Source organism: Chiloscyllium plagiosum, unplaced genomic scaffold (genome assembly GCF_037043375.1).
Source record: "Chiloscyllium plagiosum isolate Xiang-an unplaced genomic scaffold, Cpla_swu_hap1 HiC_scaffold_31, whole genome shotgun sequence".
Classification (NCBI taxonomy): domain Eukaryota; kingdom Metazoa; phylum Chordata; class Chondrichthyes; order Orectolobiformes; family Hemiscylliidae; genus Chiloscyllium; species Chiloscyllium plagiosum.
The window spans coordinates 45,672,453-45,699,967 of NW_028270169.1; the positions used below are offsets into that span (position 1 = coordinate 45,672,453).

The 27,515-nt window shown below is 40.1% G+C and overlaps 1 protein-coding gene across 4 annotated transcripts in view; it reads left to right on the forward strand.

The window, feature by feature from the left end:
- The window catches only part of tmem132e (transmembrane protein 132E), a 726,703-nt gene that overhangs the window by 582,576 nt on the left and 116,612 nt on the right, over positions 1–27,515 (forward strand). For all 4 annotated transcript variants that reach the window (XM_087977485.1, XM_043718710.2, XM_087977486.1 and 1 more), the window contains one exon: positions 3,273–3,478. In XM_087977485.1, coding sequence (XP_087833611.1) covers positions 3,273–3,478 — 206 coding nt within the window. The remainder of the gene's footprint in view (positions 1–3,272; positions 3,479–27,515) is intronic.

Below are 27,515 nucleotides of genomic sequence, written 5' to 3' on the forward strand. Positions count from 1 at the left end.
CTAGTTCTCAACTCCCCCACCCTGTCTATTTACTCTATCCATGCCCCTCATGATTATTGCTCAAGGTATCAGGGGAACTTTCAACATGGTTTTACACAGAAAGTCCGAGGACACATCGCTGTACAGATCTTCAGCAGAAATGTTTGAATCATGTCACAAACCTTGCTGATGCAGCCACAATGCTTAAAAATTGCAAATTACAAACATAGCCCATTTTATCTTTATAGTTGACTAGTCAACAGAGTTCCGTAGAGGATGCAAAATATAAAAAAAATTAAAGTGAGGTAATATAGCAAACCATAAAATCTAAAGTACTAGGTTTCTCATAAGCCAACTTGAATATGTAAAGCTTCAAAAATATTGCACTTAATACAATGTAAATAAATTTATCATATATTTTATAAAAGTAAATTGGCTGTGACATTTGTTACGTAAATACATTTTGTATGTTTATGATATTGTAATTTTTTATTGAGCAACAAATTGTCTAAGTAAATAAAATGCAGGATAAACTAACAGATCTCATGTGACATTTCCCTATGATAAATTGGAGGATATGCTGTTCTGTAAAACGAGGAACTTTGCATCATGCAGTGAACATATGGTGCCTGCCATTCATTACAATTACACTTGCTCATAGACTTTCTATGGGATTTTACACTAGAATTTGTTATGATTAAAATGCCATTTCGCCATAACAATTCTACTGTCAACATAGCACAATTATGAACAACGTAAAATATTTTGTATCTCTTTAACTGATTAGATAGAACAATTGAGGGACACAAATGTGAACCAGGAAGTGTCAGAATAATTAATTCTATGTCAAATGTGTACAAAAAAAAACGTAAGGAAAGACCATAGTAAGAATGATAAAAGAAAGAGGGAAGATAAAGTTATTTAATTTTCCATATATTTTAAATATTCATCAATGTTAAAAATCTAATGGAATGAGACACCTAAATTATAAAATATGATTTCCAATGCCAGAGAGATTGTTTGACTGTCATTAAGCCACATCATGTTGTCAAACCTGTACTAGAATAGACAAGCTCTAACTTTTTTCTGACAAGTTTTGCTTGTACATCCAACATACATACAGTAATTCTGTGCCTTTCGCATCTGAGATGCTTATTATTATGAGTGTTGTTATGTTGATTTTCTGATCTGAAGGTAATCTTTATTAGTAAACATAGACCTGCTGAAAATTTCATGGAGAGTGATGGAAGGAGAGGCATAATTGGTTACTGCATGGCAAAGTCATAAATTGAAATCACTTTGGACAAGATTGGAAGCAGGGGAGGGGCATAAAATTGCTGTATGAGTGAGGAGCAGAAATGAATCTATGTTGAATCCTTTCAACTGCATTGTAAAAAATTGAATATTCTGTAGATGTAAGGGGATCAAAGGTTATGGGAAAAGGCAAGAGAATGGGGTTGTGAAACTCATCAGCCATGATCGAATGGCTGAGCAGACTCGATGGGCCGAATGGACTAATTCTGCTCCTATATCTTATGTCCTAAGATAGCATTTTAACCTGTTCTATTGATCACTCTATTACTAGCCTGTTTGACCCATTCACTTTTAAATACCTCCCTCAGCCGCTATAGCTCCATACAGGGTTAATGGAGGTTGGAAGTAAAGTCGTCCCCCCGTACCCACGGGGATATGTTCCAAGACTTACCACAGAAGCCGGAAACTGCGGATAGTAGTGAACCCATTCATTTAAATGGGAAATTTACCTTCCCGGCAGCCCCCGCTCCCTGGTTCTGGAAGGTTCTCTGTAACATGTTCAGGCCACAATAAACTGCACAAACTGAAACTGTGGAAACTGGGTCCACGGATATGGAGGTTGCTCTATACTTTATTTTCTTTTTTGGTAATTCTTTCACATTCTACTAAGTTAAACCAGTATTTGTTCAATCAACAAATGCTGCTGTTTTATAAATTTTACAGTTAGGTCAGGCAGAAGCCCATGTGACAGAGACTTGACATGTTTTCAGTTTCAAGTGCAAATCAGCATAAAAAGCTTAAGTCCTACTACCAGTAAATCTCTCACGATGTTACTTCAAGTGTTTCAGAAGATACAAGGTTTTGTCCTATGTAATTGAGGCCTGGTGCCCTCATTGTAGCAGATCCCGTGTTCCCATCTTCTACACAATGTGATTTTAATTTTTGAGTTCTGAGATTATCTCTTTTGCAATTACAAAATCCAACATTATTGTTACTTGACTTAAATATTTCAAGCAGGTTCTCCCCAGCATTAAATACCACCAAAAGGAATTTGGCACAAGAGTGTTAAGCAATCATACGAGATTAGTGCCAGTTGTAAATTCAACCCCTCAATGAGACTGCCTACACAGCTTTTGCACCTGTTTCAAACTGCTGCAAATCAGATGGAACAACTAGTGAATCTGGGGAGGTTGTGTTGGTATGGGAAGGAGGGGTGCAGACTGTTGTTTTGCGTTTTAGATATAAAACTGTTGCATGCTTCATATTTTAGCAAGATACATTGTTGGATGGATTAGTCTTTACACAAATGTTAATATTTCTTCGACTTAGGATTCCTATACTTTCCACATCATTAACAGTCTGAAGGAACTTTTTATACAGATATTGCAACATTGTAATGGTTTGTAGCTTTTTAAGTCTTATAGCTATTAGTGCATTATAAATGAACGTCCTCTTTCTGTCCTTAAACAAGCTACTATTTGGAGCATTTCACAGCAGAAGCTATGATCTATTGGTTCAGTGAAATGCAGTTCTTTCATTCTAATAAAAGTTGTTTTTCTTATATGACTGTGAAATTAGTCAAGCTTACACACTAGATTATTCAGGTTATTTTAATTTTCTAAATTAGTAAAGGTAAGACTTAAAGTTTTTGAATTCTCCAATTCACTGGGGTAGACTGCCCTGTCTGAATGACCTATTTCCTTGCTGCATATCACTTGTATTGACAGGTTTAGTGTGATTTGTTTAAATGTTACATATCTTGTTTGAATGACCTGTGATTTGCTCGAATTTTATCTTTCTACAAAACATTTGAACATTTGGAATTTGTAAGAATGTAGGAGGTTTACATCAATGTTTTCCTCATCAGTTTTAAAATTATTGGTTGTATCTGACCAGACATAATTGTGAACTGTTATGAGACTTTAAGTTCTCTATGTTATGATTGATTCTTGGATTCTTCAGGACTGTAATTTAGTGAAGGTCCAAAACTTTTTGTCCTGAGAAATTCAATTAATTCAAACATTTTGGTATTCCCACAGGTCTCCAAAGGTTGTGATTATGTGTTTGTGAGTGGCAAGGAATCTCGAGGCTCAATGAATGCCCGGATTATTTTCAACTATGAGCACTTGAGTGCCCCACTGGAGCTGACAGTTTGGGTACCAAAACTTCCTCTGCAGATTGAATTGTCGGATGGCAAATTAAGTCAAGTGAAAGGATGGAGAGTGCCAATCCTCCCTGATAGAAGGTGAGAAGCATGAATCAATCTTCATTTTATTGTAAAATACAGAGTTATCTCTCAATGATTTAATTGTCCAGAGAAAATCTTATTGATTATATACCCTTAGTAAGAACTCCGGTGACAAATAAATACCAGATTTGCAGTTCAGAACCTTTAAAATTCACTGTTTTAACAATACTGGGGCAACATTGATGTTCAAATTACAGAGGAACCTCAATTATCCGAAGGACACAGGCAGGAAGTATTTTGTTCAGTTTATCGAATTCCAGATAATCGAATGCCAGCTAACACTGTTTAGCCAAGCATCGGGACCTTGCGATCTTGCCGCATAATCCAATATTTGGATAATCAAATGCTGGATAATCGAGGTTCCTCTGTATAAGGCAAAACAACTAGATAAAAGTTGCAATTTGAATGTTTTCGTACTCTGTTACACCTCACTGGGATAGCTTACTGAAGATCATGTCCACTTTAAAGACTTTTAAAAAGAAGCGGCCTTCTTCAATTTTTCTGTCTTTTCAACAAGTTGACAGAAATCACAGACCAGGTATTTATACTTAACAAGAATGATTTTTTTATAACAGGTAAATAGGCTGTCGTCAAAAGTAAATAATTATGAGCTGTCTTCATATAATTCTACTTACTAAAACTCTAGCTTCGTATAAACGTCCCCCTTAGATACACACAGACAAGCATAGACAGGACAAAATGTGGATTTTTAGGGAAGGGAGAAACTGGAAAACAGTTCAGTCGTCTCTGTTCACAGGATCCGCGGAGATAATTTTTGTAATGATCATCCTTCTGTGCTGCTTCTGATTTTCATTCTATAGAAGCTTCCATTGGTTTTCAGTCGGCACAAAGTGGCTGGTTCACCCTGACAAAAGATCACTGGCTTATTAATTAATTGACTTGTTGGAATTCTTTAAAGAATCAAAATATGTTGTGGATAAAAAGGAGTCTGTTGATGTAGTGAATTTGGATTTCCAGAAGGTACTTGGCAAGGTTCCACATTAAAGTCAGAGCTGATGACAACATACGAGCATAGATAGAAGATTGGTTAGCAGTAAGCAGTCAGTATGTAGTTTGAGATTGACAGGATGGGAAAAGTGTGGTGCTGTAGGGCCTTCTTTGCTAATCCCTCAACATTTTATAATTTATAACTTAAATGAAGCATTTGAAGGCATGATGGCTAAATTTGCAGGTGACAGAAAAATAGGTAGGAAAGTATGTTGTGAAGATGACATAACAAGGAAGCAGATCAATATAGATAGGTTAAGTGAATGGGCAAAGATCTAGTGGATGAGAGCATAATGTGGGAAATGTGAAGTTGTTTGCTGTGACAGGAAAATGAAAAATACAGTGTTTACTTAAATGAAGAGCGACTGCAGAATTCTGAGGTGCAAAGGGACATAGATGTTCTGATGCATGTCTCACAAAAGATTAGCAGCAGGTATGGCACATAATCAGGAAGGTTAATGTGATGCTAGCTTTTATTCTGAAAGAAATTGAACATAAATAAAAGAACATCATTTTCAGTTAAACAGGGTATTAGTGAGAACATGTCTCAAAAAATAGTTTCCTTATTTAAGGTAGGATGTAAGTGCATTGAGCGCAGTTCTGAGGTGGTTTATTAGATTGATACCTGCTTTTGTGAGTTGTCAAAATTCAGAAAAGTGAATAGCGATTTAATTAAAGTTTATAAGATCCTGAATTGCCTGGACAAGGTGGATGCAGAATGAATGCTTTCTCTTGTGGGTGAGTCAGAACTAGGAGATCCATTTTAAAATTGGGGGTCACCCTTTTACGCCAGACATGAAGTGAATTTCTTTCTCTTGAGGGGTGTGTGAGTTTAAACTTTCTGCATCAGAAAGCAGTGGAAGTAAGGTGATTGAGTATTTTTAAGGCAGAAGTAGATGGATAGTTGTTAGGTTACCAGAGATGGATGCAAATGTGGAATTTGGAACGCAGTTGTATCAGCCATGATCTTATTCAATGGTGAAGCAGGCTCGAGGAACTGAATAGTCTACTAATTTGTAACTTTGTATAGATTTAAAAATATAGATCTGATCCATCTGGATCAGAGTAGAGAGCAGGGCATAGGTCTGATTGTTTTCTGAAGCACACAATTCTGCAGCGAGTTAATGGCCCAGCAGAGGGAATTTGTACTTTTCATAAGCAAATGCTGAAAAGATGTTTTCCCCTTCGGAAGAGTTTCGGACCAGAGGGCAGAATCTCAGAAAGAAGAGGTGCCAATTTAAGACTGAGGAGGATTTTCTTCTCTCAGAGGATTGTGCGTTTTAGGAATTCCCACAGATAGCTGTGGGAGCAGACTCTTTGTGTATATTTAAGACTAAGATAGATACTTTCTTAATCAGTAGGGGGATCAAGGATTATGGGGAAAGAGCAGGAGAGTGGATGTGAGGAATATTGGATCAGCCGTCATAGTTTAGAATGATGGAGCAGGCTTGAGGGGCCAAATTGTCTGTTCCTGTTTATGTTTTTTTGGGTCTTGTATTTCCTGAATAAGGCTTATAAAATATTCAGAAAGATTGAAAGTGTTGCCATCATTTTGCATGCTCAGTACTCAGTACCAGAAATGCCCGGAATCATTCATTTTCAACTAGCACTGATTTGAAAATTCCTTCAGGCATAATGAACATACTATTCTTAAAAGGGAATGTTATATTCACCTGTGTAGCTTTATTTTGTTGCATTATTCATTGCTCAGTCACTGATATTATTCCAGTCTTTGCTCATTTCTACTGTTGCCTGTGGTTTTCTTTGAGATTGTTTTTGTCAGCTTCCTGTTTTCCAAGGGTTTCCAATTGGGGATGTTTCTCTAATTACAGGTTTTGGAGGACTCTCTCCCAGCTGTCATTCCATTTTGATTTGCCTCCACCATCCTTTCAAATAGTTCTTTACCACTCAATATGTAAAAAGTTTTCCTTCATGTCACCTTTGACCCTTTTGCTAGTCATTTCAAATTTATATCTTCTGATTCTTGATTCTGCCACCAATGGGAACAGGTTCCCTTTATCTACTGTCTCTAGACCTCTCATGAATACTTCTAACAAATCTCCTCAATTTCCCCTGCTCTAATGAGAACAATTCTAACTTCTACAATTTGTCCACACAACTTTCTTATTCCTGGAAACATTGTTCTTGAATCTTTTCAACATCCCCTCTGAAACCTTTGTATGGTTTCTAGTGTTTCCTAGAATTGGACAAAATATCTAATGAGGCCAAACCATGTTTTAAAAAGGTTCATCATGATTTTCTTGCTTCTCTGTTTATAGAACACAGGATCTGCTATGCTTTTTGCACCACTTTCTCAACCTGCCCTACCAATTAAATATTTTATGCATAAAAACGCAAGTCTCTTTGTTCCTGCTATTTTTGAGAATTATATCTTTTTGTTTATATTATCTCTCCACATTGTTCCTCCCAAAATGTATAATTTTATATTATTCTGCAGTAATTTACATTTGTCATACATCATACTTTACTAGCCCACATATGTGCTTTTGCAATCAATCATTATACTTTTTAAATTCAAAATACTTCTAAATTTTATGACATCTGTATGTTTCAAAATTCTGCCCTGTACACACAGAACAAGGTCATTAAGATATATCCAGAAAATGCTATAGCCCGGGTACCAACCTGCAGGTGAACATTCCTTTACACCTTCCTCCAATTCAAAAAATCAACTGTCACCACCACTTTCTCTGTCACTTAGTCAACTTTGTATCCAAGTGCCATTGTATCCACTCACCAAGTGCCATTTGCAAGTCCATGTACAGCACATTAAATGCATTATTCCTATCAACATTTTTTATTAGCCAATCAAAAAAGTCAATCAAGTTGGTCAAATATGTACAGCTATCTCTAATTCATCAATTGAAATAATTTAATTAATCCGTACTTCTCTAAATGACTGTTTTATTGTCCCAGATTAATCCTTCTAAAACATTTCTTGCCATTATCTGACTTTTGCTGTTCAGCATATCCTAACACTCCTTTTTGAATGAGGGTGTAACAATTGTCATTCTTTAGTCCTCTGTGTCTGCACTGCATCTTAGAAGGTTTAGAAGTTTATGGACAGTACTTTTGCAATTTCTATCCTTAGTTTCAAAAGCAACCTTGATGCATCTAATTTCACCCTTGGTGAGTCATTAATTGTAAGTATAGCCAGCCTTTCAAATTCTTCACCGTTATCAATTTTTAGGCTATTCAGAACTTTAATATCTTCTCTTTAATTGGCAATTTCGAACAATCTTCTTCTTGGTGAAGTTGGATGCAAGTACTCATTCAGTCCTCTGCCAAACTCTCTGCCTCCAGCTATAGGTCTTCCTTTTGTTTGCTGAATGGCCCTCTCCAGTTCATCTCTCCTGTTACTACTGTTTTACTGTGTATATGCTTATTAGAAGGTTTGGATTACTTGTTATGTTAGCTGCCAGTATCTTCTAATATTCTTTGTTCTCCCCACCATCACTTTGCCTTGAAAGTTTCAAACGTAGCCTGGTATTATCAACCTGACGTCAGTCTTATGGGTCCTTTCTCTCCCTTAAATTACTCCTCAATCATTTTCATGATTTAAGTGAGTTCTGGCTTTAGTTACCCTACACTTTCTTCGAGTGCAAATATACGTCATGTGTATCCAAACTATCTTTGTGCAAATGTATCTTAAATGTAGTCGAACTATCTCTTCAAAAGCAGCTCATTGCTTTCTTACAGTTTTGCCTTTCAATCTTTGATCCTACTTTACTCAGACAGTAATTTTCTCATTCTATGAAACTGGCAGTCCTCCAATTAAGTATTCTTACTCTTGATTGCTCTCCGCCCATTTATGCTAGCTAATATTAGCAATGTATCATCATGTTTCCGTTTGCTGCCTGACCTACAAATGCTCCACCTGACCACTTCGTCCCCAGAACTAGATTCAGCAATGGCACCTTCATCATCAAGCCAGAAACATACTGATCAAGAATATGCTCATGAACACACTTCAAAAACTTTGAACCATCTTTTCCCTTTACACGATTACTTTCCAAACCTATATTAGGATAATTGACAATCCCTATTGTCATTATGCTATGATCTCCAAAACTTTGCTCCTATATATCTTTTGTACATTTAGTATTCTATAGAATGCACCCAGTAGTGTAATGGTACCTCTAATGTTTTGTAACTCAAACCAAATAGATTTTGTACTCATCACTCCACTACATGGTCTCTCTCTATTTCTCTCACAGTAGTAGCCTCCCTAATTTATTCTGTCATTCCTCCTCCATTCTTTGATTATTTGCATTTCCTGAACAATTTTTATCCTGAATTATTTAGTTTCCAGTTCGACTGTTTTTTTGAGCAATGTCTTCATTATTACCACTACATCATGTCCAATATAATTGTTTTCAAACAAATTTATTGACCAGCCTTTGTGTATTTATTGTACTGCAACCCCATTTGAACTTTATTGTATTCCCTCTTCGTCTGACCCCACCTAATACCTTATTATTCCATGGTCTACAACTATCTGCCACTTTCAGTCCTTTTCACACTTTTTTTAATTCTTCTAATTCAGCAAACTGGTGAGCAATTCCCTTCCAGGTTAGTTTAAGCCTTCACAGTACTAGCAAACTACTCCTGAGAACATTGGTCCCAAAGCTGTTGAGGGTAATCTGTCTGGCCCGTACAGATCCCACCTTCCCTAAAGCATCCCCTATATTCTTGCTCCAACCACACAATTATATGTTCAAAATTCCTGTCTTCACAGTGGTTTTGGTACCTGGAAACATCTAAAGATTATTACTTTAGACGTCTCATTTATTAATCCCTTTCCTATAGTTCTCTAAAGTCCTCCTGAAGAACTTCAACCCTCTTTCTATCAGTTTTATTTGTAGGCATTTTCTATGCAATCTGTTCAGAGATGTTTCTCCATACCTCTGGAACAGGTGGGATTTGAACCCAGGTCTCCAAGCTCATAGGTAGGGACACTACCACTGCATTATGGCCTTTAGTAGAGTGATGTGCTCTTCCTGTCAGATGTGGGAGCTTATGGAACGTTTGCATGTTACTGATGATTAAGTCTGCAGGAACTGTCTTTGGTTGCGAATACAGTCATGTCGCATGGATTGGTTGGAACAGTAGTTACAGACAATGAGGAATTTACAAGAGCGAGGGCGTGTGATGGATGGCTGTCATAGGAAGGGAGAAAAGCTGCAGATACAATCAGGTAGATGGGTTAACTCCAGGAAAAGTAGGAGGGGTAAGCAGGCTGTGCAGGAGTCCTCTGTGGCTGTTCACATCTCAAACAAGTATGCTGTTTTAGAAAATGTAAGGGGTGATGGACTCTCAGGGAATGGAGCACAAACAGCCAAGTCTCTGGTATCGAGACTGGCTCTAACGTAATGAGGGCTACATCAGGTTCCAATGATTGATTGTGATAAGGTACTCTCTCATCAGAGGCACAGATAGACGTTTCTACAATCAGCAGCAAAAAATCAGCATGGTGTGTTGCCTTCCTGGTGCCAGGATCCAGGATGTTTCGAAGAGGGTGCGGAATGTTCTCAAAGGGGAGACCGACCAGCTGGAGGTCATTATACATTTTGGACCTAACAACATAGAAAAGGAAAAGGATGAGATTCTGAAGGGAAAAAAATAGAAAGTTATGTAGGAATTTAAAAGGGAGGTCCTTAAGGGTAATAGTATCTGGATTACTCCCGTTGCTACGAGCTAGTCAGGGTAGGAATAAGAGGGTAGAGCAGATGAATGCGTGGCTGAGGAGCTGGTGTATGGGAGAAGGGTTTACATTTTTGGATCATTGGACTCACTGCTGTGGTAGAAGTGACCTGGTCAAGAAGGATGGATTGCACCTGAATTGGAAGGGGAATAATATACTGGCAGGGAGACTTGGTGAAGTTGCTCTGAAGGATTTAAACCAGTAAGGTGGGTGTGTGGGACCCAGGGAAATAGTGAGGAAAGAGACCAATCTGAGACTGGTACAGTTGGACAAAGGAGCGTGTCTAACAGTCAGAGCAGGCAGGAACAAACCAGAGAACAGTGTAGGACTGATAAATTAAACTGCATTTACATCAATGCAAGAAGCCTAATCGGGAAGGCAGATGTACTCAGGGCATGGTTAGGAACATGGAACTGGGATATCATAGCAATTAAAGAGACATGGCTCAGAGATGGACAGGACTGGTAGCTTAATGTTCCAGGATACAAATGGAAGGATAGAAAGGGGGCAAGAGAGGAGGGGGAGTGAAGTTTTTGGTAAGTGGTAGCACTATTGCTGTACTTAGGTCCTGGGAATACATCCAGGGACATTATTTGGGTAGTACTGAGAAATTAGAAAGGGATGATCACCTTGTTGGGATTGTATTATAAAGCCCCTAATAATCAGCGGAAAATTGAGAAACAAATTTGTAAGGAGATTTCAGTTATCTGTAAGAATAATAGGGTGGTTATGGTAGGGGATTTTAACTTTCCACACATAGACTGGGACTGCCAACATGTTAAGGGTTTAGATGGAGAGGGGTTTGAAAGTGTGTACAAGTATGTGGATGTACCTACTAGAGAAAGTGCAAAACATTGGGAAATAAGGCAGGGCAGGTGACTGAGGTGTCAGTGGGGGAGCACTTTGGGGCCAATGACCATAATTGTATTAGTTTTAAAATAGTGATGGAAAAGGATAGACCAGATCGAAAAGTTGAAGATCTAAATTGAAGGAAGGCTAATTTTGACAGTATTAGGCAAGAACTTTCAAAAGCTGATTGGGGGTAGATGTTTTCAGGTAAAGGGACGACTGGAAAATGGGAAGCCTTCAAAAATAAAATAATGAGAGTCCAGAGACAGTATATTCCTGTTAGGGTGAAAGGAAAAGATGGTATGTGTAGGGAACGCTAGATGACTAGAGTAATTGAGGTTTTGATTAAGAAAAAGAAGCATATGTCAGGTTTAGAAAGCAGAGATCGAGTGATTCCTTAGAAGAGTAAGACAGTAGGAGTATACTTAAGAGGGAAATCAGGAGGGCAAAAAGGAGACATGAGATAGCTTTGGCAAATAGGGTTAAGTGGAATCCAAGTGGCTTTTTCAATACATTAAGGACAAAAAGGTAACTAGGGATAGAATAGGACCCGAGCTGAAAATGTGTTGCTGGAAAAGCGCAGCAGGTCAGACAGCATCCAAGGAACAGGAGAATTGATGTTTCGGCTGATCTCCAGCATCTGCAGTCCTCACTTTCTCCCCATAGAGTAGGACCCCTCAGATATCAGCAGGGCAGTGTATGTGTGGAGCCACAGGAGATGGGAGCAATACTAAATCAGTATTTTGCATCAGTATTTACTGTGGAGAAGTACATGGAAGATATAGAATGTGGGGAAATAGATGGCGATATCTTGGAAGATGTCTACATTACACAGGAGGAGGTGCTGGATGTCTTGAAACGATAAAAGTGGATAAATCCCCAGGACCTGATCTGGTGTACCCGAGAACTCTGTGGGAAGCTAAGGAAGCTGGGCCCCTTGCTGAGATATTTGTATCATTGATAGTCACAGGTGAGGTGCCGGAAGACTAGAGGTTGGCCACTATTTAAGAAAGGTGATAAGGAAAAGCCAGTGAACTATAGACCAGTGAGCTTGACATCGGTGGTGGGCAAGTTATTAGAGGGAATCCTGAGGGACAGGATTTATATGTATTTGGAAAGGCAAGGACTAATAGGGGATAGTCAGCATGGCTTTGTGAGTGGGAAATCATGTCTCACGAACTTGATTGTTTTTTTTGAAGAAGTAACAAAGAAGATTGATTAGGGCAGAGCAGTAGACATGATCTATATGGTGTTCAACAACATTCCTCATGGCAGACTGGTTAGCAAGGTTAGATCTCATGGAATACAGGGAGAATTAGCCATTTGGATATAGAACTGGCTCAAAGGGAGAAGACAGAGGGAGATGGTGGAGGGTTGCTGTTCAGTCTGGAGGCCTGTGACCAGAGGAGTACCACAAGGATCAGTGTTGGGTCTACTGCATTTCATCATTTATATAAATGATTTGGATGTGAACATAGTAAATATAGTTAGTAAGTTTGTAGTTGACACCAAAATTGGAGGTGGAGTGGACAGCGAAGAAGGCTACCTCAGAGTACAACAGGATCTTGATCAGATGGGCCAGTGGGTTGAGGAGTGGCAGATGGAGTTTAATTTAGATAAATTCAAGATACTGCATTTTGGGAAAGCAAACCTTAGCAGGACTTATGCACTTAATGGAAGTTCCTGGGGAGTGTTGCTGAACAAAGCAACCTTAGAGTGCAAGTTCAAAGTTCCTTGAAAGTAGAGTCGCAGATAGATAGGCTAGTGAAGAAGGCATTTGGTATGCTTTCCTTTATTGGTCAGAGCATTGAGTAGAGGAGTTGGGAGGTCATGTTGCTGCTGTTTAGGTCACTTTTGGAATATTGTGTGCAATTCTGGTCTACTTCCTATCGGAAGGGTGTTGTAAAACTTAAAAGGACTCAGAAAAGATTTACAAGGATGTTGCCAGGGTTGGAGGATTTGAGCTATATCAAAAAACTGAATTGGTTAGGGTTCTTTTCCCTGGAGTATCAGAGGCTGAGGGGTGACCTCATACAGATTTATAAAATCATGAGGGGCATAGATAGGATAAATAGACAAGGTCTTTTCTCTGGGGTGAGGGAGTCCAGAACTAGAGGGCATAGGTTTAAGGTGAAAGGGGAAAAATTTAAAAAGGACATAAGGGACAACTTTTTCCACACAGAGAGTAGTGCTTGTATGGAGTAAGCTACCAGAGGAAGTGGTGGAGACTGGTACAATTACAACATCTGGATGGGTATATGAACAGGAAGGGTTTAGAGGGATATGGGCCAGGTGCTGGCAAATGGGACAGGATTAGGTTAGGATATCTGGTCGGTATGGATGAATGGTACCAAAGTGTCTGTTTCCGTGATGTACGTCTCTATGACTCTATGACTCCATTACCTGTAACTGTTCACCCTACCTGCTAAGTATGTTCTTTTGTCTCTCGGTAACATCATAGTCTTTACAGCACACATTGAGCAACATTACAACCATGGAAACACCTCTCTGTTTCCCTACCTATTATTCAGTCTTAGAGATATACAGCACAGAAACAAACCCTTCGGTCCAACCTGTCCATGCTGACCAGATATCCTAAATCAATCTAGTCCCATTTGCCAGCATTTGGCCCATATTCCCTCTAAACCCTTCCTATTCATATACCCATTCAGGTGCCTTTTAAATGTTGTAAGCCTCCACTGTTTCTTCTTGCAGCGAATTCCATATACGCACCACCCTCTACTTGAAAAGTTTCCCCTTAGGTCCCTTTTAAACCTACACCCTTTTATTTTGGACTCACCCTCCCTGGGGAAAAGACTTTGGCTATTTACCCTATTCATGCCCCTCATGATTTTATAAACCTCTATAAGGTCACCCCTCAGCCTCCAACACTCTAAGAAAAATAGCCTCTATTCAGCCTCTCCTTATAGCTCCAACCGTCCAACCCTGGCGACATCCTTGTAAATCTTTTCTGAACCCTTTCAAGTTTCACAACATCATTCTTGTAGCAGGGAGACCAAAATTGAATGCAGCATTCCAATTGTAGCCTAACCAATGTCCTGTACAGCCACAACATGACCTCCCAATTTTCATATTCAATACTCTGACCAATAATGGAAAGCATACCAAACACCATCTGCACTATCCTATCTACCTGAGATTCCACTTTCAAGGAACTATGAACCTGCACTCCAAGGTCTCTTTGTTCAGTAACAATCCCCAGGACCTTACCATTATGTGTACAAGTCCTGCCCTGATTTGCCTTTTGAAAATTGAGTACAAAATCTCACATTTATCTAAATTAAACTTCTTCTGCCACTCCTCGGCCCATTGGTCCATCTGATCAAGATCCCGTTGTACGCTGAGGTAACCTTCTTCGCTGTCCACTACACCTCCAATTTTGGTGTCATGTGCAACTTAGGAGCTATACCTCCTATGATCACATCCAAATCATTTATGTAACTGACAAAAAGCAATGGATCCAGCATCAATCCATATGGCACACCACTGGTCAAAGGCCTCCAGTCTAAAAAACAACCCTCCACCACCATCTGTCTTCTACCATCGAGCCAGTTCAGTATCCAAATAGCTGGTTCTCCCTGTATTCCATATGAACTGACCTTGCTAACCAGTCTCTCATGAGGAACCTTGTTGAATGCCTTACTGAAGTCAATATGGATCATGTCCACCACTCTGCCCTCATCAATCCTATTACTTCTTCAAAAAACTCAATCAAGTTCGTGAGACACGATTTCCCACACACAAAGCCATGTTGACTATCCCTAATCAGTCCTTATCTTTCCAGTCTTTAGTTCCCTGGCTTTTCCTTACCACCTTTCTTAAATAGTGGCACTACATTAGCCAACCTCCAGTCTTCCAACACTTCACCTGTGGCTGTCATGATGCAAATATCTCAGCAAGGGGCCCAGAAATCTCTTCTCTAGCTTCCCACAGAGTTTTAGGGTACACCTGAATCTGTCCCAGGGATTTATCTACCTTTGTGTGTTTTAAGACATTCCACACCCCCTCCTCTGTAATATGGACATTTTTCAAGATGTCGCTATTTATTGAATGCCTATTACTATTCCTTTCCTAATATTTCTCCCAAGTATCCCACCCTCCTTATCCCAATACAACTGAGCCACTTATGATGTACTGGTCTTTGTGTTTGCTGCATATCACTCTAAATTCTACCCTGTACAAATAGTCTATTCAGAGGTAAGACCCCTACCACTGAACCAAAGCTGACACTTCAATAGAAGCACATATTTCTTTGCCAGCAACAAACATGATCTGCAGTGATGTAGACATGCACATGCATATGCCAATTAACTGAAAGGCTGTCAATACTTTGTATATTCCCTCAATGAAGTAGCACTAAAATGACATTCATTAGAAGGCCATATGGCAAATGTAAGCATAAAAGTTTGTTCCACACCCACTCTTACAATTTATTGACATGGGATAATGTATTATCACATTCTAACATTCCATTCTGACATTTTTAACAAATATCCTGATTGGATGATGCCCCTTTCCTCCAAAGAGACAAACCGTGCTCTGCTTCAGTAGCTATTGATGAAATATTTATAGAGCTGTGCCCTTAACAGGGACTGAGCACCAGCTTCCCCACCCCAGTCTCTTCCTTGCTGTCACACAGAAGTGCGCTTGGAAATACATTGAGTTGGTGAGTATGTAATTTATTTTAATTATGAGCAGCTGTTGCTTAAGAGCACCTAATATGCCAAATGTCCTAACCCGAAAGACCATTGTGCTCCCTCCATATTGAACAACACACATACAGCATATGGAGATTATTAAAATAAACTGATCACAAAAAATAATATGATGTTGGCTGCATATATTGCTGTCATGTTTTGTACATATTTTGAATATATTTGTTCATGTTTTGTATATATTTTTATGACAGAATTTATTCCCCAAATATTTTTCTATGACAGAATTAGTTGTTGATGTTTTCATGAGATTTGACTTGAATTAGTTCTGAGCCCAAGCTAATACATTGATCTAAATTTCAGAAAAATACCGACTGCGTTTTACTTTTGTATTGTGACCAAGAGGACAATGGAATGATGAGTGGCAGAATCTATAGGACTGTAGTATCTTAGAAGTGCAGATATAGTTGAACCATTGTAGGAGCTGCTAATACGTCCTTGCAGGTATCATTGTCCCACCTCGCATGTACAAATGACCATATCCTCATGGTAGGGGACAAGCGATCCAGTAGATTCACTAGCACCATTAAATATAACACCAGGTAGACAGAGGGTAAATTTGAACAGGGAATATTGTATTGTGCATCCACTCAGCTCCATAATCAGTCTAAGACTGCCCCTCACTCCCATCTCTGAGTCACCTGCCCCATTCTCTTAAAAGGGCAAAGCACATCCAAGTATATATATAAAACACCCCTCCCTCAATCTCTATGTTTCCCTTATCAATATGTACACATCCAACAATTATGACAATTATACAAGCATTATAGCAAGCATAAATAAATTATCAGAAATATGTACAATAAAGAAACGTGGAAACCAAAGTGACCCTTCCATAGTTAACATTGACATGGTCAGTCTTTCGAGGGATGGCGATTCCACAAAGACTGTCTCAAAACCTTTTCTAGTTTAATATCATTCCTGGTGTTCTGTAGATATGTCCCTCTCTGATTGGCTGTTGTTGCCCTGTGATGCTGCTGTTGTCTCCTCCCTGGGTATTGCCAACCCTGGTTCAGAGACCCATGACTCAATTGAGACCATTGGTTCCATCTGAACAGCTTAGTGTTCTGAAGGACATTCCCCTCATTGGTGAGATGCGGTGACCAGCTGGTCCACATGTCTCTTCCAGACCAGTTCATTCCTAGTCTGCACTGTATATGACAATGGTCCTGTTTGAGCTAACACCACTGCTGAGATCCATTTTTCCCCTGATTTATGATTCTGGGCCAACACAGTCTCCATTCTTTGGAATGCCTCGACCATAGGCTTCTCATTCTTCTGTCATCCGTCCCTCTTTATTTCGTTCTACTACCTCTGTGGTCTCTTACAGCCACAGTAAGTCAAACATGGTTCTCAGCTGGTGGTTGCACATTAAGGATGCCAGCGAACAATAGGTTGTTGCATGTGATGTCTTCCTGTTCATGCTGAGGAACTTGTTGGATCACTGTCCAAATGAACTGTCCTCTTATGTGGCCTTTAAGCCAAACTTCAAGATTTATGCAAGTCTCTCTTGTTGCAGGGTGATACGGATCTGAACTCACATGTCTCACTCCCTGATTTTCCTGGTGCTCCTTGAACTCTTGCACCACAAACTGCAGACAATTGTCATTCACGACTTGTTCGGAGTTCCCAGACCTGGAAAATATTTCATCTGTTCAGTGTATCATTGCTTCTGCTCTTACCGACTTCGTGACCACCACCTTAGGCCATTTGGAGTGGACATCCACAACCACTACTAACACCTAACCCTCTACTGATCCTGCAAAAATATGATGTGAATCTGCTGTCATGGTGATTGAGGCCGCTTCCATCAGTCAAGGGGCAATAATGGTGGCATCTTCTTTACTTGTGCGCAGTATTCACATGATCCCGTTTTCTCCTCAATTTGGGAGACCACATTTACTACCAAAATTAGCTACTGCTATTTCTTTCATTCGCAACATGCTGAGGTGCCCTTGGTGCACTTGTCCCGGCACCTTTCCTATTAATAGGGGAGAGGTAGCAACTCTCATTCCCCATTAAACATCAAACTAATAGAGAGTTGAAGACTGTGGTACTGGAAAAGCACAGCCAGTCAGGCAGCCTCCAAGGAGCAGGAGAATCAACATTTCAAGCATAAGCTCTTCATCAGAAATCCTGATTTCCTGATGAAGAGCTTATGCTCGAAACATCAATTCTCCTGCTCCTCGGATGCTGCCTGACTGGCTGTGCTTTTCCAGCACCACAGTCTTCAACTCTGATCTCCAGCATCTGCAGTGCTCTCTTTCATTCAACTGATACAGACAGCTCCCAGCTAAAGGTGTAATTCTGAGCAGTTTCTATGAGAAGCCCTTCCTCTAGGACTAAGTCCACCTCCAGGCTAAAGACCAGGACACTTCAAGTAATGTTCCAGTCCTGACTCGCTGACACTGGTACCTTGTTTCCGGGAAAGGTATATAATTTTCATGTTCCAGTCGGGAACATCCTTATATCCCAGCAGTAGTAATCTTGACAGAGCATTGCACTGCCATGCTTCTCCAACTGTCAGTATCTAATTTCATATCAATAAGCTGACGGAGCCAGTATTCATCTCTGCAGCCATGCTGCTGCCATTGAAGGTACCCCCATATACGGGCCAAAAATGGAGTTTAGTGGTCTGTTAGCAGTACAAAGTACCTGCCATAAAATAAATGGATGAACTTGTTAACACCGAAACACGATGTGCAATCCTTCCTTTTCCACTTGCGTATATATCTGTTCATGACCGTAATGTGAATGTAATGGACCTTTCCTCTCCTTTTGTTAAGATATGTGGTTGTACAGGACCAACCCACAAGGTGAGGTGTCATACATTAACTGTAGTGGCAACTTTGAAACAAAATGAGTCAACACTTCCAATGTTTTAGGGCTTGCTTCACCTCCTGGTAAGCCTCCTCTCATTTCTCGGTCCATTTCCTCTGATGCCCTTTGCCAAGCAACCAATGCAGGGGTTTCAGCACAGTTGTCAGATCAGACATGAACTTACCATAGTAATTTACAAGTCCCAAGAACAATGTCAGTTGAGACACATTCTCTGGACTAGGAACCTTCATGATACCCTCCATCTCTTTGTAGTTCCTTGCCTTTGATTACACTGCCCAAGTCCCTTTGTACTTGTAGACCGTGCTCCTCCAATATTTTTAAGAGTTCTTCTAGGTTTTTCAAATACTCCTCTTCTGTGGATACAATACCCAATATTGTCCAAATAACACTGGACACCTGGCAATCCACTCAAAATTTGGTCCATGGCCCTCTGGAACAGAGCCAACACTGACATGGTGCCAAAAAGCAGCCACTTGTAGTGGAACAGTCCTCTATGTGCCATGTCATCATCAGCAGCTGAGATTCTATTGTGAACCCCATCTGCAAGCAGGCCTGCGACATATCCATTTTTGAGAATTTCTTTTCTCCAAACAGTCTACTGAATAAGTCCTCAATGTGTGGGAGTGGGTATTGATCTGCACACAGGACTGGATTGACTGGGAGTTTAAAGTCACCACAAATCCTCACTACACCATCTGTTTTTAAGGCTAGGATGATTGTAATGGCCATTCACTGTTACTGGCTCCAATGCTCCCAGGATCACCAGCCATACCAGTTATACCTCCACTTTAGGACTGGACAGCATACGAGACTGGTTGCACCTTCAAACTCTTTGGATGAGCCTCCTGCTTCAACCAAAGTTTAATTTATATTCCTTTCATTTCACCCACTATTCCCTTGAAGACAACCTTATGCCTGTCCAAAATCTATTGCAAATTCGTTTTTGAGTTCACCAGCCTATTAACCATGCCACAATTTAACAATAATTTCAGTAACCAGGAAGGTACGAATAATGTAGGGTAGGCACCTATCACTACATATAGAGGCAATTCAGTCTCTTGGCTGTACTTTTACCAGTACATAGCCCTTCAGTGACACCACTTGTTCCATGTATGCCTGCAGTGTAATCTTGGCAGACTTCAATGGCATTGCCCTTAACCTTTCTATTAATTCAGGAATCAGAGATACCACTGTTTCTCTACGATCCTACTCTCTAATTTGGGAAGAAACCAGAAATGATTAGCTTCACCCGAAACTGCTGATTCTGGTCCTACTGTTTCTTCTGCAGACCCCAGCTGACTCCTTGCCTGTAGCATGTACCTTATACCTGGTCCTCTGAATTGTGAAGGAAGTTTAAACACCCTTTCTCTTCCTTGAGTTGTACTTGGCAATTTCAGGCTCTATGGCACCTATGGCTTTAGCTTTCTCGCGTTCAGCACGATGACTCCTTGTGACCACTCTTGCCACATCAGTGGCATTCTATGATTGGTACAGCATTCCACTGAGTTTCTGCTATGATATGCAACCAGGCATTGTCATTCAACTGTATTACTTTACTACTCTCCAACTCCATTGAGGTAGCAATTTCTAAAGTTGCCTTAAAATCCCAGGTTTCTCCTTGTTAGTAGCTGTACGTCAGATGGTTTTGAGTCAAGGCATCTTGGAGGAACACTCTGAATTCACAATGTTCCACTAACCTCTTTAAGGTGGCCTTGAATTAGGTGATGGATTCCCCTTCGTACTGTGCCCATGGGAAAAAATGCCGCAATCAGCAGTGGCTTAGGTGTGAAATAATTCCCCAACACTACATGTAGTCTTTGGTATGTTTTCACTACAGATTTCTTTGATTGCACCAGACTTATTAGAATTGTGAAGATCTTGCTCCCAATGGTACTCAAGAAAACCGATATCATTATGTCTTCAGCCACCTTATTTGCCTTTAAATATGCATCAAAATGTTTGGTGTAAAGCATCCAGCATTCTGTCTCTTCATCAAATGGTCCCATCACTCTAAACTGGCCTGCCACTTTGCTTTCCTGCCAGCAGGAATTTGTCCTGCAACTCAAGTCTAGTAAGTGTTTGTGGCCGGAGTCCCATCAGTGAATGCTCCCGCATTGGCGTTTCCCTCAGTGGCTATGTTAGCACGCCGTTCTTCGTTGACATCACCCATAATTTGAGTCCTCTCGGGATTGCTCTTTATGACGACTTTGGTCAGCTCCAGGGTGAGTACTCCCTTCTTCCGCTGTCTGCTGCATCCCAAATTCCCTCAAGAACACTTCCCTCGATGTTACCTTCACAATCCAACACTAATTTTGAAGTCTGGGTGACGTTCTTTGTCCTGACAAAAACAAATGGTGTTTGCACACAGTTCATGGCCCAAATCCCACCCTTGTTGTATTTGTGATTCACTAAAGCCATTAAATAGAACATGAGGTAGACAGACCGTAAACTTGAAAAGAATATAATTTATTGTGATTCCTGTCAGCTCCACAGTTGGTCTTAGACTGCCCATATAGTTCCTGCCTCCACGTCACTGCTGCCTTAAAGGGCAATACTCACCTAACCACAAACATTACAGGAAGTTGCTCAGACATATAAAATCCAACACTGTTAGTCTAGTTGGAATTTGTCTAATATTAAAGGAAGATCAATATAGCAGTGCTTCCCAAATCATTTCCTGCTGTCACACCATTTCAAGGCTTGACAATTTTTGTGGCCTATCAGTGACACTTATGAGATTGTGGATGAGGGAGAGATCTATGCAAACAGAAAGGGAGGGCCTGTTAGAATGGGAGCATGGCTGTGATAACACAATTGGAGTTCCATAGTTGCTATTACAGCCTCAGCCCTCACAATCCTATAACTATAGCTCCATACGGGTTCTGATCCCCACTTTGGGGTGTCCTGCCACATGTTTTTGTATGTTTGTCTGTGTTTTGTGTTTTTCTGTGTTTTTGTATGTGTTTGTGTTTTCCTGTGTGTGTTTTTATGGGTGTTTTTGTGTGTGTTCTAATGTTTTTGTGTGTGTGCTTTCATGTTTTTGCATGTGTTTGTGTGTATTTGTGTTTTTCTGTGTGTTTTGTGTTTAGTCTTTCTGTGTTTTTGTGTGTGCTTGTGTTTTTATGTTTTTTCTGTGAGTTTTTGTGTTTGTGTGTTATTAGATTAGATTACTTACAGTGTGGAAACAGGCCCTTCAGCCCAACAAGTCCACACTGACCCGCCAAAGCGCAACCCACCCATTACCCTACATTTACCCCTTTACCTAACAATACGGGCAATTTAGCATGGCCAATTCACCTGACCTGCACATCTTTGGACTGTGGGAGGAAACCGGAGCACCCGGACGAAACCCACGCAGACGCGGGGAGAAAGTGCAAACTCCACACAGTCAGTCACCTGAGTCGGGAATTGAACCCAGGTCTCGGGCTGTGAGGCAGCAGTGCTAACCACTGTGCCACCGTGCCGCCCACAATTATGTTTTTGTATTTTTCTGTGTTTTGTGTTTTTCTGTGTTTATGTGTTTTTTGTGTTTTTGTGTGTTTTTATGTTTTTATGATTTGTGTTTTTGGCGTGTTTTTGTGTTCTTTTTCTGTGTTTTCATATTTTTGTGTTTTTCTCTGTTTTTTCGTGTTTTGTGATTTATTGTGTTTTTGCATGTTTTTGTGTTTTTCTGTGTGTTGTGTGTGTTTGTGTGCTTTTGTGTTTTGTTCTATGTGTTTTGTGTTTTTCTGTGTATTTTTGTGTTTTTGTGTGTTTGTGGGTTTTTCCACGTCACTACAGACAAGCAAAGGTATTAAAAGTTATTGAAGTACTGAACCACAAATTGAGTGTCTGCAATTATTTTGTGGTTCAGTGCTCCAATTAGATTATTGAATGAAGATTGTGCTGTCGGATCAGAAGGACCTCAATTCTTTTTTATTAATTGGCACAAATTTTCTTTCTAAGTTTTTTTTCTTATTCAGGGGTCACTATTTTACAACCTGTAATGTGACCCTTGATGCTGTTGGCTTGAAAACAGGAAAACTTTATCTGGCCATTCCTAAGACATCAAATAAAAACCAGAAGAACTGCAGATGCTGTAAATCTGAAACAAAAACAGAAATTGCTGGATAAGCTCAATTGGTCTGGCAGCATCTGTGGAGAGAAATCAGAGTTAACATTTTGGGTCCAGTGACCCTTCCTCAGAACAGATAAAATATCAATGTTTGGCATCAAAATTATGATTTTGTGTTACATTCAGTGTGGCACCATTTGGGAAATGATATCATACACCTTGAGGAAATAATTATAAAGTGACAGTGACAGTCTTCAATGGATTACTGGAAAATTATTCAAATAGGCATATTTCAAGGTTGGAGCACAGTTAGAAATTGTATTTTCAAAGTTAATAATTTCTGAATGATGAGTCGTTTGCAGTGTCTCTCCAAGGTACTTTTTATCTAAATAAATTTGTATATGTACATTCAGGTTCAGAAATTAGATATTAGAATTGCTGTTCATGGGACTTTCTTTGCTTGTTTTTCTATCTATTTGTGACAAAGTCTTCAGTCTAAAGTGTAATTATCAGTTTGGTTCAACTTATAACACTGTTCTCATTGAGATGTTACTGATTGTCAAAGATCCTATGACATAATTTGCATTGAATTGAATTCAATAATTTGTTGTCACGTGTATACAATAGAAAATTCAGTGAAATGTTTATACAGTTGCCATGTATTGGCAAAATTTTCATTAGCTCAAAATAAAAAATAAAGAAAGATAACTTAAAAAGAGTCCAACTTTTCCTTCTCCACCGCTATAGTCCTCTCCGGGCTTCATCAGACCATGCCATGCCTCAGCCAGAGTCCTGCTGTGGGCTTCACCAGCCCATTCCACTCTGCAGCCAGAGTATTGCTCTGGGCTTCACCAGCCCATTCCACTCTGCAGCCAGAGTCCTGCTCTGTGCTTCACTAGCCCATTCCACTCTGCAGCCAGAGTCCTGCTCTGGGCTTCACTAGCCCATTCCACTCTGCAGCCAGAGTCCTGCTCTGGACTTCACTAGCCCATTCCACTCTGTAGCCAGAGTTCTGCTCTGAGCTTCACCAGCCCACGCAGAAGTGCTGCCGTGGGTTTCACAGGCCAGCCGCGCTGCCTAAGACCATAAGACATAGGAGTAGAAGTAAGGCCATTCGGCCCATTGTGTCCACTTCGCCATTCAATCATGGCTGATGGGCATTTCAACTCCATTTACCCGCATTCTCCCCGTAGCCCTTAATTCCTTGTGACGTCAAGAATTTATCAATGTAAAGATCCTGAAGATCCTGCTGCTTCAGACCCCGTCAATGTTGCCGTCACACCAAAAGGGCTGTCTTTAGAAGGTAAGTAGAAGTGAAAACTGAAAAGAAAAGAAAACAGAAAAGGAGAAAGGGAAGAAAGGAAAAGAAAAGAAAACATAGATGAAGAGGACAAGCCAGGGTATAGGAGCCTGGATGCTACTTAGAGAGTTATCTTAGTACCCTGGCCAACATTCTTCACTCAATTAAATTATGAAAAACAGGTCAGCTATTCGTTTTCTGTTTGTGGAACTTTGTGTAAAAATTGACACTGTGCATGTCTACATAAGTGACTGCACTTTAAAACTAATCCATTGATTTCAAAGGATAAAATGATGTGCTAGAGAAAATACAGGTCCTTCTTTCTATGACAGAAACTAGTCACAAATGCATTGAAAATGACATTTATAGTTCACAGATTAGTAAAATGTTGGAATGTGCCTGATGTGCTTCTTCTGCTACTGCCTGGCATTGAAATGAAATGATGCTGCAGGGTCAAATAAATAGTGCCCCATACTTCTGAGGCAGGCTCGTTTTCAGCACACATTATCAGTTTTCAAACTGTAGCAATTAATATTGCTGTAATCTCTCTGCAGACAAAAGAATAAATCTTTGAAAATGCTAGGACTCCTTATTTATTGATGTATGAAGGGCTAAATTAGTTAGCCCTCTGAAAATGAGCAAGAGGATCTCAATGCATAGTTAACCCAGTGCCTTTAATTCCATTGTAGTTGACAGGTCAAATTCATGTTTTCTGTTTATTATAATGATTTCTGTATACAACTGGTGTAAATTGCTCTTGATTGATGCAAGTATCAGGGGCAACAAAATCAATAGTTGCTGGCATTGTTTAAAACTGATCTGTACTATTTAAAACAAATCTTCTCCCCTTGGTGTATTATGACCAAAGTAGGTGCTGCGTGTCATACAAAGAGTGAATCTGCCATGGCAAACAGAGAATAATGCTACTGCATGTAAGTGTATGGGCTCCAAATGTTTCTGAAGTTGCAGTACAAGAATTGAAAGAGGTGTCAAGGAAAATAAATTTCCTGTCTCTATATGGGGGGAGCTGGTGAAAGGTGGTAGGTACGATGTCCTACAAAAATACAGTTAAACAGCAAAGGGAGCATGTAACCATGGAGATCTAATATAGCCACAAGTCCAAAGAACCTGAATGCGGCGCCCCAAGAAGTTAAATGACTTCACAGTAATGATCAAGTGTGGTAAATTCATCTTCAAATGCTGCGTCCTACATTTTTGTGCTGACTCAGTCATTCAATTAATGACATTCCCTTAACTCACCTTGTAGTAATCTGTATCATTCAGGACTCGTGTGTAATATTCATAAGCTTAACTTCACTTTTACATGGTTAACACTATTGTAAGCCTCAGACCTTCTCTCACAGCTTTCTTACACTGCCAGTTATTATGTCGCTTTAGCCACATTAATCATATTGCTTAACATTCACTGACACACTTCCTGTCTCCTACAGAATGAGGCAGTATTCAACAAGTCAGGAAGCATTACCTATCGGGGTCAGGCACGCCTGCACTACCTATTCCCTATTTGTTTAGACTGTTCTGGCCATTACTGGAACAGCCATTTTGAAATCATCAACAGCAGCAGGGCTGAAGCTATTGAGGATCATTTTATATTCACCCCAATCCTCTTCCGCACATCTCATTTCCACCGCCCTGCAATCTTCTCATTTGCAAGCTGAAGACTATGTGTACATGGGAGTGGTGAGCTAGTTTGTTTAAACACTTTTACACCCGACCATGATGCAGTGTCTGATGGCCTGTGTTGCAAATTGCATTGTAATATATGCAGCTGATGTCCTATTTGAGACTATTACAGAGTTCAAAAGTATTTGCAGAGTCCTTGATGGTGCAAGTCAGGTAGGAAGGCCAGACTGATATCACTATGGCAGGATGTGGCAGTTCATAGCAGGGCATTCTAAGCCCTGCAATGCTATGTGCACTCTTCATCATTATAAGTTGTGAGCCTTCCAGGGGCCATGCTACATCCATCCATGCTACATCCATTACTGCCTGTCTTTTGAATGCCTTTGTTTGTCTTACTGTGCACAGTAAGACAAACAAAGGCATTCAAAAGACAGGCAGTAAGAGAATCCCAATGGATGATTAGTTTACATTTATATATAATATGGTGTGTCTCATCTGTATTTTTAAGTTTATTTTTAAATGTCTATTTTGCATTGTAATCATGATTTTGCTGCAATAATTGCTGACAATGGGAAGGTTATGAAGTCGATGAATGATCAGTTGGAGCTGAAGTTACCAGAATCACACTCAAGTAAAGTCTTCATGGGGAAAGTGAAGACTGCAGATGCTGGAGATCAGAGCTGAAAATGTGTTGCTGGAAAAGCGCAGCAGGTCAGGCAGCATCCAAGGAACAGGAGAATCGACGTTTCGGGTAGATTCCTGAAGAAGAGCTTATGCCCGAAACGTCGATTCTCCTGCTCCTTGGATGCTGCCTGACCTGCTGCGCTTTTCCAGCAACACATTTTCAGCTAAAGTCTTCATGGACCAAGTAGAAAAGAATGGTCTAAGTTGCCACCACTCTTCTTCCTCCTGCTTACCATCATGATAGTGACAAAAAGATGTCCTCTAAGAATGGCAAAGTTGCAATTCAGTAATCTATCACAGCTTCTGACACCCACTTTGTCATGTATTGCAAGGCACTTCTGGAGCTATCCAATAAGCATGCTAGTGTCTGCTGTATTGCATTGTATGTGGCAGATAATCCTCATTGTGTGCATGCTGTTCACCTGTGTATGGGTAATTCACCAGCCATTATTTTGTTGATCATATGGATCAAAGCAACTGGTTCAGCAGACTGTCACAGAACAATGCTCAGATTCCAGACATTAATCTATCTGATTCTCTATCTATGGTTGGACAGCAGCTGGATGTTGAAAAAGGTGAATTCCTTATCACTAAGGTGCTGATTAGTTTATGTGAAACCTGCAAAACAATATGGATGCAGTCAATGGCACTTTGAACCACAGTAAAGCAGTTAGTGGCATCCTGTACCATACCTCATCCCTCCACCTGTTGCTGTTTGGTAAGGAAGAATCAAGTACAGCCAGCTTCCTTTGAGTAGACAACCTCAGTGACCTTCCTGCAGAACTGTGGGTGGCAAACTGCAAGGTCAGCCTGGAAAGTGCCAGACATAGTAAAGTTCTCTGCCAGAATCAACTTACAGCCATTTAAAATGCAATCTATTCCCTGTTCTGAGGTTGAAGTTGTGGCTGCTACAGGTGTCAGATTTTGGTGAGGATGGCTTTGTTGAAGCACATAATTTGCATGACTTGTTCCTCAAAAAAGTTGAGGTAGGGCAGTTGCTCCCGAATATCCTAAGCAGGTATAATTTCCTATTAATAATGCTTCTCTCTTCTTCCTCCTCCCTCTTCCACCACTTTGTCCTGTCTATATTTATTCCAAGAGAGATGGCTATTAAGGTATCTTCATCTTGTAACAACTTATTTGTGCAGCAACCTTGCAATTAGCAAGAATTCCTTTAGCACTTGCCATATGTA